At 32.9% G+C, this 22497-nt stretch overlaps 1 protein-coding gene across 6 annotated transcripts in view; it reads right to left on the reverse strand.

The window, feature by feature from the left end:
- PTPRK (protein tyrosine phosphatase receptor type K) overlaps positions 1-22497 on the reverse strand; it is a 733127-nt gene that overhangs the window by 170042 nt on the left and 540588 nt on the right. For all 6 annotated transcript variants that reach the window (XM_044676955.1, XM_044676950.1, XM_044676951.1 and 3 more), the window contains exon 8: positions 3350-3652. In XM_044676955.1, the coding sequence (XP_044532890.1) occupies positions 3350-3652 (303 nt within the window). The remainder of the gene's footprint in view (positions 1-3349; positions 3653-22497) is intronic.

Consider the following 22497-nt stretch of genomic DNA (forward strand, 5'->3'; position numbering starts at 1 on the left):
ACCACTAGCACCACAGGAAGCTTGCCAATTTTTATATGGCATGAATGCAATTGGTTATTTTAATATCTTACAGATTTAGACCATGGTCTCATGCCAAATTGTGCTTGACCATTTGAATTCCACTCTCTATCAAGGTTTCCAGAATCTTCACTTCCCCTAGCAACTTCCTCATGTTAATCAGAATTAGATCCAGATTGACAATTCATCTACTATGTCCACATGGCAAGTCAAGAAATTCAGTTCCTCTGCTAACTGTGCAAAAAGACTCAAGCAGATTTAGGAATCGTTCAAGTTTCTCATCAGACTCACTTCTAGAAGTTTGAGACTACTGCTATACTTTTCACAAACAGAGCATTTAAAAGCCAATAAGGACTCCAAAAATGGCTTTTTTCAAGATAGGATACTACAACACAGGAAATTAATTGACTTCCCTAGGGACACAATGGTTAGTATGTGACAAATTAAAGACAAACTCAGGCTTCTGACTCCAAGTACAACTTAGGTGAAAGAATTCAAATAGAATAGACTTTCAATTCTTTTTGTGCTTCCTTGTTTTCTTCATATACTTATTTAAAAAAAAAAGAAAGGTAAAGGGGAAGCTAAATGGCTCAGTGGATTGAGAGCTATGTATAGACATGGAAGATTAAATCTGACCTAGGATACATCCCAAATGTTTAAGCCTGGGCAAGTCACTTAACATCATATTGCCTAGCTTTTACAACTCTTCTGTCCTAGATTCAATACTGATTCTAAGATAAATAGTAAGGATTTAAAATAAAAAGATAAACATTTCATATTTTAAATGTTATCATGACTGGGTAATATTATAAGATTCTTCTTTATGAATAATAATTACATCAATTTATATATTATGAATTTGTCAGAATATTTACTTTAGTGTGCTTCCTGAGCACATGAAAATGTCCTTCATAATGCTCACTAGATGAATTTGATTAATGCCATTCTCCTTCTAAATTAAAAACAAAAAGTAGGAAAGGCTCAGACTCTTTGGATGTCATTTTCCTCCCAAGGACCATAAGTTGGATGGTTTTTCAATGGTTTAGTCAGGGAGGGAGGGGTTTGGTTTCCTTCCTCTCCTTTTTACAAGGCTTTCTTTGAACTCCATCATAATCAAGGTAAATTTTTAGGAGAGAAAGAGGGAGAGCTAGAAACAAACATATGATCACTTGATCTTCTTGTCACATACTACTCATTAGATCAAGTGACCAGGACTGGCCAAAATAAAAAAAAAATCCTGGGATTGAAGTAGAAAACAGTAGGATGAATACTAAATTTTAAGTCAATAGACTTGCATTTGAATTTCAAATCTAATATGTAATCTGGTGCAAGTTATTTAATCTCTTGGGGCTTTAATTTCTTTCTTAAACAAAAGGAGGTGTCAAATATATATTCTGATGCAGTTGTCAACAGTCTTGAATGCAACCCAAACAAGTTTAAAATGTACAGTTATCCCTTCCATAGCAAGACTTTACCCATTACACTTTAGAGATACTTTAGGTCAGAATAAAGAATTCTGAGAATTTGCGGAGAATTTTGCAGTAGCTACATGCAAAAGTCAACAGATGACACAGAAAAAGTTCAGAAACTCAGAAATACATTTTAACCCAAAATTTACAATGAAGTATTCTATATAAATTCTATATAAATATTCTATATATAAAAGGGAAAAAAATCAGAATTCTTTTCTCATATGAAAGAAGTTCCAAAATTTTTACATGGATTTTCTAGATCATAGAGGCACTGTACCCAACTCTCTCGATATGAAAAGGTGAACTGCAATTGGAAAATATTTAACAAAAAAAAATACAATAGAACATATACAATGTTAATAAGTGATTTTCTAAGTAAAAAAATGTGATGCTCAGTGATTCATATGTAAGTCTTAGTGGCTCTGACCTATTTTTGAGTTTGATATTACTGTCCTTGAGAATCTCTATCTCTAAATTTATGATCCTTAGATCTGTACATATGCAAATGTATTGCCACTGTATTTCCATAGCATATATGAAAGGCAATGTAGCTTAATAAGAGTGTTGTACCTAAAGTCAAGAAGATTTGGGTTCACATCCTAACCTTAGTGGATGTATGATCCTTGATTATCTACTTATCCTTTATGATCCTATTTCTTAATTTCTAAATGAGATAATTATATGTATATTGCCTGCCTCTGAGACTCAAATGAAATTATTTATTTAAGGGAATACTTGAACTCGAAAGGGTTTTAAGGTCTGAAGCTACCTTAATTTCACATTTCATGAAGCTTGACCTGTGTATTATAATTACTAGTTGTAGCTCTGCCTCTTGGAGCTATTGATGAAAGTACCCTAACCTAGTATTAAGATCTGTTCAAAGCAGTAGAGTATTTTAAGGTCCTGAGATGCTATTTTTTAAAAACAAATTTGTAGGCTTCAATAGCCTACATGAATATCTGATAGTACATGGATATTCTTATATATTTGATAACATTTGATAATTAATAATAATAAATTAACAAGGATATAGAGCTTACTAAGTAAAAGATGCTGTGCTAAGTGCTTTATAATTATAATCTCATTTGAACCTTACAGTAATCTTGCAAGTTAGGAGCTATTTTTATGCCCATTTTACAGATGAGGAAACTGATAAAGAGATTAAGTGACTTCCCCAGGGTGTTACAGCTAGTAAATGTCTGAGGCCAGATTTCAAATCAGGTCTTCCTGACTCTAGGCCCAGAACATATACAAACTAGGTTATGGGAAATATGGCTGAATTAATTAGAGGGTTTCATTGAGTGCTTTGTAGCTAGATTCACAGTAAGAATATTAAAAAGTAATAGGAAATGGGTCTGTTTACTATTGATATTATCCTTCATTCCCCATTTTCAAGTCATGAAAGATTTTCTCCTTTGTGGGATTACATGTCAAAGACACTTTAAACTGTGATGTAAGGATACCATGATATTGTTTTCCTTTTTTAGAAAAATCTAAGCCACTAATATTTGGGTTTATAAATTATAAAAAAAATGCATTGAACATTTTACCAAGAATTTTGACATACAAACTATACATAATGTGTTAGGTAGACTGTTAAAATTTTTTCTTCAACTGCCTAATAAAATCCCAAGTCAAAACTTTATTTGTAACATGGTTCAAGAACGTAACTGCATTTTGAATGGCATCTGGTAGCTTATTTAGGGAGAAATAAACATTTGATTAAAGATAACAGTAATAATTTGACATTATGAATAGAATTTGGCAATTTTTCAGTCAAGGGTTTTCTAGACTAACTTAAGAGCAATGTGAAATTATTCAGTATTTTCCCCTCCTTTTGTAACATGCTATGTGCATACCATCTTCGTCAGTCTGAATAATTGTCTCCTCGCTTTCCTTCCTCCCTTCAGGATTGGTTAGAATCATCTTGAGGCTGACATTTGTGTAAGGTGGCAGATGGCTCACAACATGCTGGGGTGCTTTGGGGTCCATGTCCAAGCAGTCAGCTTTGCTCTCATTGTGACCACGGAAGTAATGGTAGCAAATAGTGACATTGAAAGTGTGGCAACGTGTAATGTTGTAGCCTAAAGACTCCCAGTCCACTGCGATGTGTCTTGCTTGGATTTCAGCAATTTTTAATGTTTTTGGTGTTCTCATTGGTTCTGGAAAACAAAACAAAAATGCAGACTGTTCCATAAACATTATCAGCATGAAAACGAACTTGGAAATGACAGAATACTTCCATTCAGCCTCCCACCTTGGATTATAGATATCTCAAATCCCAGATCTGTTTTTCCCCCCTACCATAGGAAGGTTCTAAGTCAGGGACTATGATTTATCCATTGTGTAAATAAAATGGAAGCTTAAAGTGTCAGTTATCTAAAATATTTAATATCATAACAAAAAGTGCTGGAAAAGTAGGCACAATACTACTACAGCTGTCACTGCTAACTTTTCCCCTCTCTTTTCTTCTGTTATTATTAAGTGAGTAAATTAGCTAATATATCATAATGGCAAAGAGTCAACATGTTCTGCACTATGATTTATCATGCCACTAAACTACGTTGTATACTAATTACACTAATTGTGCTACTAAACTACCACTTATGAAAATGACGCAGATATTAATTAACATTTATTATTTCAGTAATGATGCTGTTCATCAAAGCAGGAAAGCTGAGAAAATGACAAAAATACATTTGGATGTTCACACTGTCATCCTTTCCCTATGGTCTCCTTCCAAGTCAATGCTAGGAGGAACTCATAGCTGATCATTAGTGTACTATCACCCATATCGAGATACCATGTGAATTTCCATTCATCTGGAAAGTGCCAGCAGAACAGTGGGCAGTCCTAGGAATACTAGCAATTCATCACTGCTTCCCTAGTGTGTTCAGCCCTAACAGCAGAAAAAGTTTAATAGTTTAACTTAATTAAACTACTGAGACATTAAAAGCCATGACCATGATATATGTATACGTATGTACACATATGGAAGCAACCAATATCAAAGCATAACCTTAATATATCTCTTCTACAAAAAGAGCAGAATGGAGTCCAAGGTTGAACCTTAACTTACCACTGTCAGTTCAGTGTGGTAGCCTCCTGCAGTTAAATTAAAATGAATGAAGAAACCCCTTTCTCCCTCCAAAAAAAACCATTCTAGGCCTATGTTTAGAGACTTGCATTTTTGAAATTTAAATTTAAATTCTAAAAAGATAATCAGCAGGGTGCACAGATGGCAAGTCCAATTTGAGATTCCAGTTCACTGTATGTAATATGCAACTTGAAAGACTCTGGTGGCCATTTAATTTAAAATAACATAGTACTTTTAAAAATACACATACATGTGTCTCTTGTACTATCTGACGCTTTGGTTTCAATGTTGCTCTTCAACCTTAGGAGATTTAATAGTGCCTAGTCTCTCTATATTACTGCTAGAATTCCAATAAGAGGTCAGGCACAGAAAGGCAAAACAAGATTTCTTTCAATTCAACTCTACTCAATTAGAGTTTTCTAAGTGTAGTTTACGTAGCTGATTTGGGATTAGCACTTTATCCAGAGAAAGGGAAAATGCAGAACTAAGTAAAAGTCAGAAATAAGTGTTGGCTCCAACAACTTAATCAAAGTACCTAGTACCACTTAAAAATCAACTAGATTTTAGGAAACTAAATACAGTGAGACAAAGGAAGTAACAATTAAAAAAACCAGGAGATATATGTAATGGTAGTGTGGCAAAAAAACATAATGAAATGAGCTTTCAATAATGAATCAACTTTGAAAAGAAAAATGCAAAGCATACCATCCTGTATAGAATAGAATCAGACTTATAGAACTTTTTAATAATAATAGCATTTATATAACATTAACTATGTGCCAGGCACTTTACAAATACTATCTAATTTGATATACACATTAATTCTGGGAGTGAAGCGCTATTATTACCCCTATTTTACAGTTGAAGGTATTGAGAGAGGTAAAGTGACTTATCTAAGGTCACTTAGCTAGTATGTATCTGAGGGTAGATTTTATCTCAGATCCAGTCACCCAAATGACTATATTTTAGATGGAGAAAGTAACAAAAAAAGTCCTTATTAAAAGTTGATTTTTTTTATTTGGTTAAAAAGATGTTTATTTGAGGATAATAATTGGCCACTCATTATGCTAGAAATTATCATTACTTGAAAATCATGTTTAAAAAGCAATTAGTTTCATGTTCTTTTTAAAAATAAATTTTATTAGTTTTATTTTTTCAATTCCTCTCATACAGATGTTATATATAATGTGTGCATGTATAGCTATAAAATATTGTATATATACACACACACACACACACACACACACACATCATGCTTTCTTCAAAACCTAAAGTTCCCAAATCTTCCTTTGAAATAAAGAAAAATGGTCATATGGAAACAAACAATAAAACTTTGACTGTGTCTACAAGATCTGTAACAATCTGTCTTTACAGTCTCCTGCTTCTTGAATGAGAGGAGAAATGGATGATTTCTTATTCTTTCCCATGGATTGTTATTTTCCTTTTCCTTCTAATATGTATGCATTCCACTTTCACTTAAGAGATCTTTTATTAGCATTGGAAAAGTAATTGCTTATATTGTTTTTACTTCACTCTGCATAAGTTCATACAAACTGTCCCTCACTTCCCTAAATTTCTCACGTATATCATTTCTTACAGCATGATAATATTCCATTATATTTAAGTATCACATTTTATTTAGGCATCCCCCAAAGAGGAGTTATTTTGTTTCTAGTTTTTGATGCCACGAAAAGTATCTTTATACATATTTTCATACCTTTTAAAATTTTATTTCTAATTTTTGAGGTCTGATGATAAGATCATAAAGTCAAAGAGAACAAACAGGAAATAATTTTTCTTCCATAGTTCCAAATAATCAAGAATGATTAAACCAAACCCAAAGCTCTATTACTGTCATTGGTGGTAGTGTTGGAGTGATTCTCTTGAGTTTCCTTCTTCTTAACTTCATTTTGGTTATTCATGGCAAAGTGCTAAAGTGGTTTTTCTATTCCCTTCTCCAGCTGACATTAAAAGTGAGGAAACTGAAGCAAAAAGTATAAGTCACTTGCCCAGGGTAACAGAGCTAATGGCTTGAAACTGCATTTGAACTCGGGTTTTTAAGACTCTAGGCCTGGTGGTCTTCCCACTGTGATATTTAGCTGTTCTATTAAAATCTTCTTAATGTGACTATCTTTCCATATTTATATATGTAGTATACTAAATATATGATCACATATTTAAATTTTATAATAATTTACATAAAAACACCAGAAGGAAAAATATATGAAATATTTCCAACTTATAATGGAGAAAATTAAGTCTTAAAAATACTAACTTGCCCAGGGTCACAAAGCTATCAAGAATTTGAGTTTGACTAAAATCCCAAACCAAGTAAAATACTATATGTTCATTCCAATACACTATTTGGTGACATGAATGCCTTTCCACTTTTTAGCAATGATAATGAGAGATTTCTTTTACATATATAATGAATTAGATGACAGCTGAGGGTCCTTGCCATTCCTGAAATTCTTTTTAAATTAATGGTTCCAAATGATTTTTTATTAAAAAGAAAGAAAGAAATGATTTTAGTCTGGTTGCCTACTGTGCAGAAAAGGGCATTAGTTGGAAAATATTGACAGTTTGGAATATTGGGCTTTTAAGATGTTTAGTTCAACATTAAAATTAAAAAAATATATTTTTCCATTTTTATATGACTCATTTTCTTTTCCTCCTTCTTCCCTCCCCCTTTCCAGAGCAAACACTCAATTCTACTATTTTGTACAAATGTTATTACTTGATATTTGTTTGCATATTATTCCTTTTTACTATAGAGCAATCTTTTAAAGTCTAAACCCCAAATCACATACCCATATATACATGTGATAAGTGATGTCATAGGTTTATTTTTACATTTCTGTTCTCATAGTTCTTTCTCTCAATGTGGTTAGCATACTTTCCTATAAGTCCTTCATGAGTGTCTGGCTTGTTGCATTGCTACTAGTGGCAAAGTTCATTATACTGGATTGTTCCATAATGTTTTATTTTGTGTACAATGTTCTCTTGGTTCTGCTCATCTCACTCTGCATCAGTTCACTGAGGTTCTCCCAGCTCATATGGAAGTTCTCTAGATCAGGGGTCGGCAACATATGGCTCTCGAGCCATAACTGGTTCCACCTCCTGACCAACCAGTTTGGGCAGAGCCCCAGGATGTGCCCCAGGGGGCCCTTCTGCCTCCATCCTCCTCCTTCTGCAGGCATTTATGGTTCTCATGGCCAAAAAGGTTGCCGACCATTGCTCTAGATCATCATTCCTTAGAGCAAATAGTATTCCATCACCATCATATACCACAGTTTGTTCAGCCATTCCCCAATCAAGGGAAAACCCTTCTTTTTCCAATTTTTTGCCACCATAAAGAGTGTGGTCATAAATATTTTTGTACAAACACAGCATGAAAGGAGCTAAGTCTATTGTACAAAAAATCAAGCCATTCCCCAATTGACAAATGGTCAAGGGACATGAATAGGCAGTTTTCAGATAAAGAAATCAAAACTATCAATAAGCACATGAAAAAGTGTTCTAAATCTCTCATAATTAGAGAAATGCAAATCAAAACAATGCAGAGATACCACCTCACATCTAGTAGATTGGCCAATATGACAGTAAAGAAAATAATAATTATTGGAGGGGTTGTGACAAAATTGGGACACTAATCATTTTGATGGTGGAGTTGTGAAGTAATCGAAACATTCTGGAAGGCAATTTGGAATTAAGCACAAAGGGCAGGCATTAAAAGAATTCATACCCTTTGATCCAGTAATACCATTACTAGGTTTGTACCCCAAAGATACAATTCTTGAAATTCTTGATTCTGTTTAGCAACAAAACAACCCACTGTGATATATCATCTTGTGTAGTGTAGGAATGATTAGAGAAATCTACAACATGCTTAAATTTTTCAGCAAAAAAGCTGTGGAAATTCTCATTATTATTTAGGCTAAGAAGACAAATTTGGGAGAAGTGAATACTAACTCATAAAAATGAGAGGGGGCAAATTTACCACTGAAATGATTTTGAAGGTTTATTTAGGTGTTTACAGTCTAAAGTTTATATACCTATTTTATGACAACTCTCTTAAATAAATGTCACTACCTCTTTGAAAAGTCAACAGTGAACTCATTTCTCTCTTGTTTCCCTGATCCAAATTATGTATTCATTTTCTCTAGCCATGTCTTCATCATTCAAGTTAAAATCTCTGCATAATAATTCAGTTTTAAAAGCAAAGCTGGCCATGAAACACATTGCATGAGACCTCTCTGCACAGTCAAGGTATTTACTCCTAATTATTATCTAAAGTCTTATTTACTATCTAGTTACTTAGAAAATGTACAAAGAGGAAACAATGCATGAAGATATTGAATAAAAAAGTTCTATTCTGAATCTACTCACAATTAATTATATACCATCATTTCAAATAAGTTCATTTTTTTATAGGGAGAAATTTCATGATAAATCATCACCAATGACTTTAAAGTGCTCTGATCAAGGGATAAACAATAGTAAAATAACATGCCTGCCCTCAGGGAGCTCATATTCTGATATAAGAAATCAACATGGAAACAACTATTTATTTTCAAGAAGAATACACATAATATGTATGTATGTGTGCACATAGAGTAAACAGGAAGAAATCTGAATGATTAAAGTAGCAGATTATATGTTGGAGTGGAGACCAAGAAGACTTTCTGGAGATGGTGATAGTTGTACTGAGACTTACAGACAACTATAGGAAAGCAACAGTGGCCAAAGATATGGAATCTGTCAGTAAAAAAACACAGAGAAGGTAGATGGGATGGCATTTGTAAAGAAAAGCAATTAGGCAACATCACAGAAACCATATGTAAGGATAGGGAAAGGCTTTAAAATTCAGAAAACTTTATTTATAATCACAGAGGTAAGAGGAAGCCACTGGAGTTTATGTAAGGAGTACAATATTGATAGCATGGTTAGATCTATGCTTTTTAAAAGATCGATTTGGTAATTATGTGAATGATGGACCGAAGCGGCATAAATTTGAGGAAGAAAGACCAATTAGAAGGATATTACAACAGTCTAGGTGAGAGGTGATTAAGGCATCTTTTAGAGGGGTGGCTATGTGAATGCAGGGAAGGATACGGAATTAGAGATTAGCCAGTGAAAGCACAAATGAGAAAATTTGAGAAGAGATTGTATATATGGGTTGAGGGGAAGGGAGAAGTTCAGCATACAACCAGAGATATGAATTAGATTGGCAAAGAAGATATTATTATCCAGGGCAGTAATAGCTATATTTTATAAAAAAAAATTCTCAAGGTAGAAACAAAAGTCCTTTATTTACTAGTTTACAAAAACAACTCAAGGGAAATGTGATGACAACTATTAGTTATTGCCTGTGAAGAAAGAAGACATTTTATTGAAAAGGAAAGCTGGGATCTGAATCAAGTTAATCTGAAGATAGTACCAACTATCTCATAACTACTCCCAAATAATCAGTTTAAAACACACACACACACACACACACACACACACACACACACACACACACACACACACACAACACAAGCTTTTCTTTTTCAATTTTGGCTTCCAAATTCTCTCCTCCTAGCACTACTCAACTCACTTCACTTTGCATCAGTTCATATGAATTTTCCCATGCTTTTCCTGAAACTACCCCAATTCTCATTTCTTTTTACACAAAAGTATTTGACAACAATTTTATGATAAAACTTGCTAAGCTATTCCCAAATTGAAGAACATACCCTCAATTTCTAATTCTTTTTCATCACAAAAACAATGGCTGTATTTTTCTACATATATCTTCTTTTTATTTTTCTTTCATCTCTTTAGGATGGCATTTCTAGATTAAAGGGCATGCACGGTTTTGTAGAACTTTGGAAGGAGTTCTAAATTGTTCTTCAAAATAGTTAGACAAGTTCACTGCCCCACAGTTTAGTAGAGTATCTATTTTCTCTCACATTTCTCATTTTTGAAAGGTATGAGGTTATATAGGAGGTGAGTAGTGGTACTTCAGAGTTATTTTAGTTTCTCTTTTTCTAATCAATATTGATTTATAGCATGTGTCCCATAGGAATGCAGATAGCTTTGATTTCTTTTGAAAACTGCTTCTTTTAAACCTCTGACCATTTATCCATCAAGGAATGAGTCTTATTTTCATAAAATTAAATCATTCTTTACTCAGTATATTTTGGAGAAATGAAACTTTTATCAGAGAAACTTACTATAAACTTATAAAAATATTACTCCAATTTCTGTTAGCCTTTATCAAAATGCAATTTCCATAATTTTCTTTTTTAATATAGAATTATCATTGCTTTTGCTTTTGTTTTGATCATGATTGCTATACCTGTATTTTTTTTTTTATTTCAGCTGAAGCCTATCTACAGTCTTTTATTTTTATTGTGTCTATCTTTCTGGACCATGTATCTGTTGTAAAAAACGTATTATTGGATTCTGCATTCTATTCCATTCTATTATGCGCTTTCATTTTATGGATGAATTCATACCAATGACATTCATAGTTATAATTATTAACTGTGTATTTGTCTCCATCCCACCATTATTATTATTATCTTATTCTCCTCCTCCTCCTGACCCACTCTGATTCTCACCACTACTTCCTTTACTCTCCCCTGTCTTTCATCATTTCTTCCTCCTTTCTCTAAATTACTGAGTGTGTGTGTATATATATATATATATATATATATATATATATATATATATATATATTCTTTCCTCTTGTAATCAATTTTGAAGAGAATTAGATTCACAAGTAAACCATTACTCAATCCTATTTTCCCCTCCACTGTAAAAGCTCTTCATTGCATGCCTCTAATTTTTAAAATATCCCCATTTTACCTCTCCATATCCCCATCCCACTTTCTTATCTTCATTTTCTTGAAGTTCAGTTCCAAATAATCAACTCACATCCATGCTCTTTATCTATGTAAACTCTTTTTAACTAACCTAAAAATAATAGTTTTTAGGATTTTGATGTATCATTTTCCAAAATAGGAATATAAACAGTTTATCTTTATTGAGTCCTGGATAATTACTCCTTTATGTTTATTTTTTCATGCTTCCCTTGAATCTTGTGCTTCAAAAGCCATATTTTCTACTCAAATATTATCTTTTCATCAAAAATGTTTGAAAACCTCCTATCTTGTCAAATATCCTTAAAAAGAAAACAATCTGAAGGTTTATACTCAGTACTCAATTTAGATGGATAGGTGATTCTTGGTTGTAGTTTTAAATTCTTTTATATATATATATATATATATATATATATATATATATATATATATATATATATAATTTCCATTTCTATTTTAACTTTTGGATCTAAGATATCAGGTAAGTTCTGCTTGATAATTTCTTGAAATATCATGTTCAGGTTCTTTCATCATGACTTTCAGGTAGTCTGATTTCTTAAATTATATTTCATTGATCTATTTTCTAGGTCAGTTTTGGTAACTTATTTCACATTTTCTTCTATTTTTATTTTATTCTTGGACTTCATGTTTATCTTGAAGTCTTGTGGTGCTATTAACTTGACCCAATTGTAATTTTTAAGAAATCATTTTCTTCAGTAAGATTTGGCACTTCTTTTTTCATTTGGTCAATTCTGCTCTTTAGGGAATTCTTTTTTTAGTGATTTTTTTTTGTTTCTTCTTTTACCATAAGGCCAATTCTATATTTTAAGCTATTTTTCTTCAAATTTTGGTGTCTTTTATAAAGTTGTCAATTCACTTTTCATAATTTTCTTACATTGCTCCCATTTCCCCCCATTATTTCCCTGTACAATTTTAATCTCTTTCTTGAACTCTTCTAGAAATTCTTGTTGGGCTTAATCCAATTGGATTTTTTCTTTCAGTTACTGGCAGTAGCTGTATTCACATTGTTGTCTTCCTTTGAGTTTATGTCTTAGTCTTCCTTGTAACTATAGTAGATTTTTATGGTAAAGTTCTTTGTTGGTTGCTCATTTTCTTAGCCTCTTTCTTTTTAATTTTATTAAACAGCCTTTTTAGGCTGTTTTTTTCAGAACTACTTCTGGGGACCTTAAAGTTTTTGATACTTTTGAAGTAATGTGATCCTAGGAGAGGAATGCTCATAGATCTTCTGGTCTGTGCTCTGGTGCTAGCATATTTCTCCCTGTCTTGAAACTGAAACCAGGCTTCTCCTTTCTTTTGATCATGAATCAGTGCTCCTCTATGCTCTGAAATGTCAATCCAGAGCTGTGTATGGGTAAGAGAATCACCAATCAGTGCCAGTTGTACCCAGTTCCAACAAAGGATCATGTGCTATTTTTTTCTCATCAGTGATCTGAATTTACAATCTCTTATCTGAGAGCTTCTGAAGTTACTGCTAATGCTATCATGGATCATAGCTACCAGTGGTACTCTCTCCTTATTCATTCTACAAAGCTTAATGTGTCTCAAATTATTAACAAACAATATAGGATCATGAGATTTGTTAAATATTTGTGTAATTAATCATTTCAAAATTGTTTGTCCGCAAGATCTGAGATAGGTTATGTGATTTGTCCAGTTAACAGATCTAGTCAAGGTATGAGATGGGAAGAAAAACCTAGGACTCCAATGTCTCTATATCAATCAAATCTTCTTTTTACATGGAGTGCTACAATTTTCTCACTCCAGATTTGGACCTGTTTTTTGAATCCATCACATTCTCTATGTAAAAAACATATGTATGTATATATGTATGTATTCACATACATGAACACATGGACATACATATACACATATATAATTGTTATTCTACATATCTTTAGTAAAATGCAAGTTCCTAGAGAAGGCAAAATATAAATTTTTGTGTCTGTATTTCTAGAGTTTAGTAGAATGCAATGTGCATTTTACATTTTTAAACATGATCTATGATGCCAATCTTGTGAGCAACTCTCCATATGGAAACTCTTAACTTGATTCAACAATATAAAAGTAATTTCTTTGAAAAACTGGGAAATTTAAATGACTTTTTCCTTGTCCCTCAAATAGTATATGTAAGAGTTAGGATTTGAACACAGTTCTATAGAATAAGAGACCAATTCTCTATCCACATCCACAATGCTTTTCATAATAGGTGTTTCTATCCTGTGGTGCTAAATTATATTTGACAGCATTTACGAAAAAGAAGAATGTGGGTGAGTGAGAGAGACATGAAAGAGAAACAGAGAGAGTGTTGATAGGATTTATTACTAATATTTTTAATTATTTCTATATCTCAATTTTGAATTGAGGGTCAGATCCATATTTGGAACATTTTGGTTAATGCTTTTTTCCCCAGGAAATTCAAGGAATGACTGACCTTAGAGTATCTTCCATTGTAGGGTAAAAGTAAGATAATGGGTTCTGCCTTGTCTTGTAAATAGGAACCAGTTTTGATCAAGTTAATCTGAGGGTAGTAAGACAGAGTTCTTGAATCTTACACTGAAAAGCATTGAACAAAGTCATTCCTAAACAGGAAGATTTAATGCCTCCTTCTTGACCAAGAGGTCATAAGACCAGGCATATGATTATCCACTATTAAAAAAGGAATTGGGGAGGGAATAGAGAGAATGATGGACCCTCTCTTCATTAGATACTTACCAACTTGAAATAACTTGTGATGTTTGGAGGAATACTGCATAATAAGCTTCCAAAATTGTATTTGATGATCCATATGATGGAATTTCTTTGTCTCTGATCATATTGAAAGATCATTGATCAATTAATTTATTAGTTATTGCTAGTCTAATCAATAAGTTGATTTTCTTAGCTGGAAGCCAGTCTCTTAAAATTTTTAATCATCACGGTGTATTTAGGTAGAGATAGAGATAGATGATAGAGACAGATAGACAGATAGATAAATAAATAGACAGGAAGACAGACAGACAGACAGACAGGTAGGTAGTTAGATGTGGATAACCATCAGCTTCATGAGACCGTTGAACATATCTCATCCACAATATCTATGAGCCTCTGGCATTTAAACTAGCAGTCTCTACACTTAGTTCTTACTCCAAGCTCAATAAAGCACCCAAGTGACATGCCCAGAAAAATTTAAATAATTTCGATGGTTAACATAATGTAGGGAAAATAATAGTGGGGAAATATGTGTGTGCATATATAAAACAAAAAAAATACACATATCTCCAACTCGGGCCTTGCTTCCAATTTGAAACAGCAGCAAGAAAAATATTTCATTCTTAAGGTGATCACTTGAAGTATAAGAATCAGAAAGATTTCACCCAGATTTATAAAATAAAATGAAGAGCCACTATTGTAATTCTGTCAAGGTTAATGGAGGGATGGATGAGATGAAGAGACAGAATCTGTTGACCCCTAGCTACCTCTCAACAGAAGGAAGATTCAATAAACAAAGCTAGAAAACAGATAAAGTAGGATTCAATTTCTCTGGCACTTGTTAAGCAACACGTGACAAGACAGGTCAATATCATCACCTCCTTTGGAGAGATAATCTCTAGTTATTCTGAAAGAGTTGTGAAAACAAAAGATTTGCCATCGATAGAGGAACCAGAGGCAAAGCTTATATCCATAGAATTCTTTTCTAATGATAAAACTTATTAACCAACTGTCAATCAGAGAAAAATAGGAGATAACAGCAAGCTTGTGACACAAAAAAAGAGCAAAGATATTTTCCAACATGTACACAAACCCAGAACACTGAAGCATGACAGGAGCTTTGTGCACAGAACTATTGCTTCCTCAAAAATCATAGAGCAAGACTTCAACACACAATTTCCATTCTGTTTATCTAAATAAGTAAAGAAGGTTAAGCATCTGAAAGCCAAAGTATTTGTCAGTAAAAAATATTGGGAAAAATTTCAGTATCTAATATAACCTTGAGGAAAAGAAGACAGAGTAGAAAAGCAGAAATAGAAAAAGAAGAAAGTCAAATTGTTTCCCTATTAAAAAGTGCAGGTTTGTTTCTTTCTCTGAGATACTCCTTTATTTGTATTTAATATTTTTTCAATTAAAAATCTACTTTCTCTGCTTCCTACTACCACTCCTTCAATAGAAAAAAAAAGTAAGTATAGCTAGGCAAAACAAACAAACAAATAAATCCCTGCCTTGGCCATAACTATATATTATAGATATCAACATACATGGATGTATCTATAGATTTTTTTAAAAATTACCTTCTGCCTTAGAATCAATATTGAGTATATAAGGCAGAAGAGCAGTAAGACAATGGGGGTTAAATGATTTCTTCAGGGTCACACAGCTAAGGAATCTCTTGAGGCCAGATTGAAGCTCAGAGCCTGCCATCTCTAGGCCTGGTTCTCTCTCTCTCTCTCTCTCTCTCTCTCTTTTTCTCTCTCTTCTTACCTACCTATATCTATGTCTCTTACTTGACCCTGATTCCATCATCTCTATCTGGAAATGGCTACTTACTTTGTGATGACTAAGAATGATTGGATTTAAATTTTCCAACAACCTCACTTTTCCAATTTTATGGCATTACTACTCTTGCCAAAAAAAACTTCATCTTTAATTTTACAGTTCACACTGAGTTAATTGGGACTTGCTAAGATGGCTTTATTTGGTCCAGAAAATGGGGAAGATCTAAGGTCTAAGAGTAATAATAAATGTAGAATTGCTTCTTGGTTAGACTGACAAACTACACTATTATGTGATATGCTTAGATTCTAGGAACATGGAAAGGAAAATAAGATTCAAGGTTGTTCTGGCTCTCTGGAAAAAAGACACCACCTCATTAAAAAATGCATAAGTGCTCAAATCCTGCATTACACTATCTAAAATGTAAAAATAATATTAATATGATAAATACTTGGATAATCTCTAATGCCAGGACAAATGTTCAATTAATTAATTTTCAAAATTAATTACCTGAGTTTATTTCCTTTGAATTTTTTAATTTTTAAAATTTATTACTTATCTATTCATACAATTTTTTCCAATGTTGACATGATTCTTCTGGTCTCCTTCCCATCCTTTGCTCCCTGCCCCACCTAAGTTGACAAACAATTCCACTGGGTTATATATACAATATCACTCAAAAATAAATGGTTAATTGAGTCACCTTTGTTAAAAGGATTTCTTGAGTAGTAAACAACAATCAATGAAGACGAGAATAAGCCAATAATGGAAACACCATGGAAAACCTGGCTTAAAATCTCAGCACCAGAAATAAAATTCAAAGAAAATGATGCTTGTGACTTTTTTGGAGACATGTTGATCTATTTTTAAGCCAAATTTTAAAAGCAAGAATAAAAAAAGCAATAACTCATATTGAGTGTTTGTAATAATGGATGTGCTGAGGAGCTATCCAATCATCAATGGGCTTTCAGGAATTCAGATCTTGACAACTGTGTATATGGCTTACTCAACTAAAATGAGGTTTCATGGCAAATCTTATTTAAATAAACAGTCCCATGCACAAATGTCTCCATTTGGGTAAAAATAAGAGAAAAAGTCTAGCTTCATAACTCTTAGAGAAACAGAGAGGAGAATAACCAGCATCATCTATAGAAGATAGGATTTATTTCTCATGAAAATAACATGTTTTCACAGTAAGTAAAATCAGAACTAAAATTTGTGCTGGGAATAAATTACAATTTCTTTGACTTTTAGCAACCAAATTCCTAAGTTTAAAATGATGAATAAAAGGAAATTAAGAAAAACCAGAGCAACATACATATGACAATTTTCTAATATTTTTCCCCTTTGGATGAAGGGAAACAAAATGTGATATTGGAAATTTGGGGGTCCTTGAACTAATCTTGAGGTCTCTGGTCTAAAATTCCTGTGGACATTTAGATCTCTTACAAACTACATTTCCGATGATTCCTCTTGTGTAATACAGGTGGGCATGAAGTGTAAATTACATAAACAAAGTTATAAATACTCAGGACAAAATTGGTACTTCCTCTTCCTGCTGAAGAAGCCAGGTGGGAAGGTATACCAAGGCATCTGAAATAGCTCTTAGCAGGCATGTGGCTTTAATTATCAATATAGCTTTCAATAAAACCCTAATATTTTTATATGTATCCATTTTATTTCTTACAAAAATGCTCTTAAAAGCTGCACCCTGTGTTAGGTTGAAAATTTAATGAACACAATAACTCATTAGATTCTTACACATCACTTGTCAATTGAATCATTCATTAAGAATATATTGATATTCCTGAGGACTGGCTGACAGATGGGTACAGTTTATATGGTGTGCCCTTTCGTTAATGGGAATTTTGAGCCACTTTGCTACTACCCGGAGCCTCCAGATACAACTTAGTTCCATGAACTAGAAAAGGTAAGAAGAGAAAATGTGCTTTTTAAACCCCCATTGCCTACCCTTACCACTCTTCCACCAAGGAGCCAATACAAAGTATTGACTCCAAGATGGAAGGTAAGGGTTTAAAATAATTATGCCTTTATATGCTTTATATATATACATATATACATATAATTATTACTAATACTGACAGTAATAACAGTATCCCTTATATTATTTCTTTAGTTAGATTATCATTGGAAATATATCCCAGCTATCTTGTAAATGCCATTGCCTGTTTAGGTTTCAGAAACTGTGATGCTCTGGAGTCATAATCACACAGCAAGGACAGACTATCTCTGTTAAAAACATGAGCCTTGTGGGTAGGCAGCTCAGTGGATTGAGAGCCAGGCCTAGAGATGGGAGGTCCTAAGTTCAAATTTGACCTCAGATAATACCTACCTGTTGATCCTAGTCAAGTAATTTAATTCCCATTGCCTAGCCCTTACCACTCTTCTGCCTAAGATCCAATAAAAAGTAATCATTATAAGTTGGAAGGTAAAAGCTCAAAAAAAAAAATAAATAAAAATGGGCTTCTAAAACAGGTTGCTTTTTGGGATCATTGAAGATATCTGATGATATGGTAATGATTTTCTCTCTTTCTGAATTTTAATAACATAAATATAAAATTTTATTTATACTTACAGAGTAAAGAAAATGTTTTAAAAGAATTTTATAATTACATAACTAAATGACATAACTAGAATCTAAACTTATTTACCTTTACTTCCTACACTAACTCTGTACTCAACCAAAATGGATGGCATGGTCACATCTCACCTGCAGTTTTTTTTTTAGTCTCTCAAAATTCCTTTTGAACTTACAGATTTAGAGAAATCTCATTATACTAGCATACTAGCACATGATTCCTCTTTATACTCCAGGACAACAGTACATGTGAATTGCCTTAATGTGTGCTTGTGCTCCAGCAATACAGATCATAAACAAGACCATGTCTACCCTGATTGCATGAATCTTGCCAATGATTTTTGCATAAACTCACCACATAAATTCATTAAGTCTTGTGTAGCTCAGTATGACAGGGATGTTGGAATGAATTTTAACAATTATCCGCAGAGAAGTGATAAGGTTCAAGGAAGAGAAATTCAAGGACTTCAGAAACTATGTACTTTGAAACCTTTCTGTTTTTATAGCAGCAGCTGGTGAAGTACTTAGAAGCCTTTCTCCTGGAGGAAAAGGCCATCTGAATTTATGCTGGCTTTTATATGCTATACCTCTCCACCTTTAATGGATGCCACTTGGACATCCTGTTGAGCTCATTCTTCCATTTCCTAGGACCACGCTGATCCAGGAATTCTTCTAACTCTATTTTTCATTTAGCTTCTATAAGTATTTTCTCACTGAAGAGAATAATTTCCCATCTAAGCAAAAGGTCTAATTAATAATAATAATAATTTATTATTAAAATAAATATATAAAAATGTATATTTTTCAGGATATGGTTGTCATTTTATTTTATTCTTATATTTTCAAGTGTTTCTGCCTTCTCTCCGCAACTAGACCATAGGCTCTATAAAGGTAGGTTCCATTTCTTATAAATATTCATGATATAGCTCTAGAATGCTGGGTATTTGATTAACATTTTGATTGATTAGTAGTCTACAATTATGATCTTTCCATTGGCTTTATAAACTATAAAATTCCTTACTAAAAAAAAGAGATAAAATGTAAATTTTTTTTTTTTGCTGTTGGACTTTAATTTTATACATATTAGTCTGAGAATATTAGACTTTGCTAGCTTTAAAGGTATTTAAAAATGTGAAGCGTTTATCAGAATGATAGGTACCCAAACAGTGATTTTCTTGTGAGGGAACTCTCTTAATTGAAGCATTTTGAAGCCTTCTCTCTAACTTAATATCTTAGACAGTTTGATTGATTACCGAGAGGGTATATAACTTGACCAGGATGATACAACAAATAGGTATCAGAACTGGGACTTGGACCTAGCTCTTCATAACTTTAAGGCTAACTTTCTTTTCCATACAGTACATTATTTCCAGTCACCCCTCTATTCTTGTTAATTTAAGTTGGAAGTCTTGAGAAGTACTTGAAATAACTCTTATTTTTTGCTTTAGAAAAGGTATAATAGCAAAAACTTTATATTATCATACACACTATGTGTGTGTGTGTGTACATATGTGCTAATGAAACAGTTTTGGGCTAAAAACTGCTAATGTTACTTTAAGATTTGCAAAGCATTTCATCACAATAGCTCTGTAATTAAATTATATATTATATATAAATAATATATACTACATTATATTATATATTATTTAACAATATAGAAATTGTACTTATTATATAGATGAAAATAACTGATAAACACATGTTCACATAGCTAGGAAGTTGTTAAGTGTCACTGATATATTCAATAGTTTTATAGTTAGGTTCTGATGGAGGTTTGGAAAATATATCTGCTATTTTGTATGCATTATGGCAGAGAGGTACTGAATGGCATGGGTACTGAAAAAACTGATCCAATCAGCAATATCTAATGTGAATCTTTTCTCTGACAAAATCTTATGTAATTTAACATCTGGATCAATTCTTTTATACAATATTAGTTCCAATGGCCATATGCCACAGTGAGGCTCCATCTCAAAAACTATGATTCAATTCTATGAATCTATGCCCTTATCTTCACCTTCTAATAGCTTATTAAGTTGATTTACCAGTTTCTAACAGGGTCTTAAAGTGAGTAAACGTTAAATTCTAAAAAAATAAAAGTCAACTGTACTAAAGACTTTACAATGGTGACTAATGGGCATAGTACTCTATTTAAAACTTTTGTTTTGCTATGCGAAATGTTATCTGTCAAGTATACTAAAGTGGCTGCTTGGGGAGAACAGTACAGAGACAAATAATGACTACATGACTGACAATTATTTGTCCATTCCCTTCTGACACAGTGTTTATTCTACTTCCTTCATGCATGATTAACAGCTTGTGTATCCTTCACATGTAATCAATAGCTCTGTATTCTTGTATTAGCTTTAGAGATTAGACATCCCTTGATTATAAATTTCATTGATTTGTACAGCTAAGCTGCAAAAATCCCAGTACGTTTTTCAGAGTTTAAATTAAAAGGAGATATATGGTCTACATGCAGTAGAAATGGCAATGTGATTGTAAGGTGTGACCTCTTTATTCTCATTCCTCTGAATGAATAAAACCTACCTGGCACACTGAAGCATGAATCAGCAGGCCTATCAGCATCAAGCTGTGGCAGTCAACACAGTGTAATTGTGACAAAAAGAATTACCAAATGACAAAGAACCTTGCCTAAGACTGTAATTAATACAGGAATCTTGTAAGGATTAATTGTCTCAGCTCATCTGTAAATTAAAGAAATTGGCATGTAAAGGAAAAACGAGTCCGCAACTTTTATCTGATAAATATGTGATTATATTAAAAACATGCTGAAGAATTACTTCTTCCCTAAAGCAACAACAAGAGCAATCCCCGATGAAACTTTTTAATCACTGGAAGGATAAGAATTATAGTTTTAAAATAGAAAGATAATCAGTCAGTAAATCCACAAATAAGTTGGCTTAATGAACATGGCTTGAAAAACTTCATTTCCTATCATAAATTTTACTTCTAGTTATTTCCAAACTCTATAGCTTACTCAAAATACTTAATAACAAAAGAATTATTTAAATTGAAAAAGGCAAAAACTTTCATGTCAATGTATATTTTTCCTACGTAACTTCTCTACCTATTCTTTGACTTCTTGTGCTGACATCCTAGAATACTTACTATGAAGTAGAAGTTGAAAGGGGTAGCTAGTGATACAGTGGATAGAGCACTGGGCCTAGAAATAGTAACAAAGAACTTTAAAGGTAGGACTTTGAGAGGGTCTGAATAAGTTGAGTATGAAACATTGCAGGTGATAGAGGAGGGCAGTTTGAAGGAAGGGAGACCACGAATATGATTGCATCTAGAGGGAATAAGAAAAAGTTAGATTGTTAAAAAAATCTGAAGATATATTATAGAATATTCTTATCTGTAAGAAGGCTCTACAGCAAAGCACCAACTTTTGCTCATATGAATGAAATTTCAGTATCCCTCAAAATTTTACAATGATAAAAAAGTCATCTTGATTTTGTATAACTATATTAAATTTATACCATCAGCCTACTCTTATACCTCTACTTGGCACATACAGTTCTTTTAGGTTCTCCAAAGATATGATGGTAGAGCACCAATCTGGCAAGCTAAAAAAACTTCATTGAGTCCAAAACTGGCATTTTCAATAGTATATGCCAGTGATGGGTAAACTTTTTAAAGAGGGGGCCAAAGGAAAGGAAATGCTCATCTGTCAGCCTGTTTCTAAGACAACTCTTTCAAAGTTTCATTGTATTGTATCCTACTCATTGTATTCATCAGATTAGGAATAATGTTGTGTGTGGCCAGATAGAACATTTCAAGGGGCCCCCATCTGGCCCGCAGGCAGTAGTTTGCCCCTCACTGGCATATACAATCGACTACATGGAAAGCACATTTTCACATTCAAATCATAATTTCCCAAACTAATTTTGTTATCATATCTCCTTCTTCATAATATATTAGTCTTGGGAT

This window comes from Gracilinanus agilis, chromosome 4 (genome assembly GCF_016433145.1).
Source record: "Gracilinanus agilis isolate LMUSP501 chromosome 4, AgileGrace, whole genome shotgun sequence".
NCBI lineage: Eukaryota > Metazoa > Chordata > Mammalia > Didelphimorphia > Didelphidae > Gracilinanus > Gracilinanus agilis.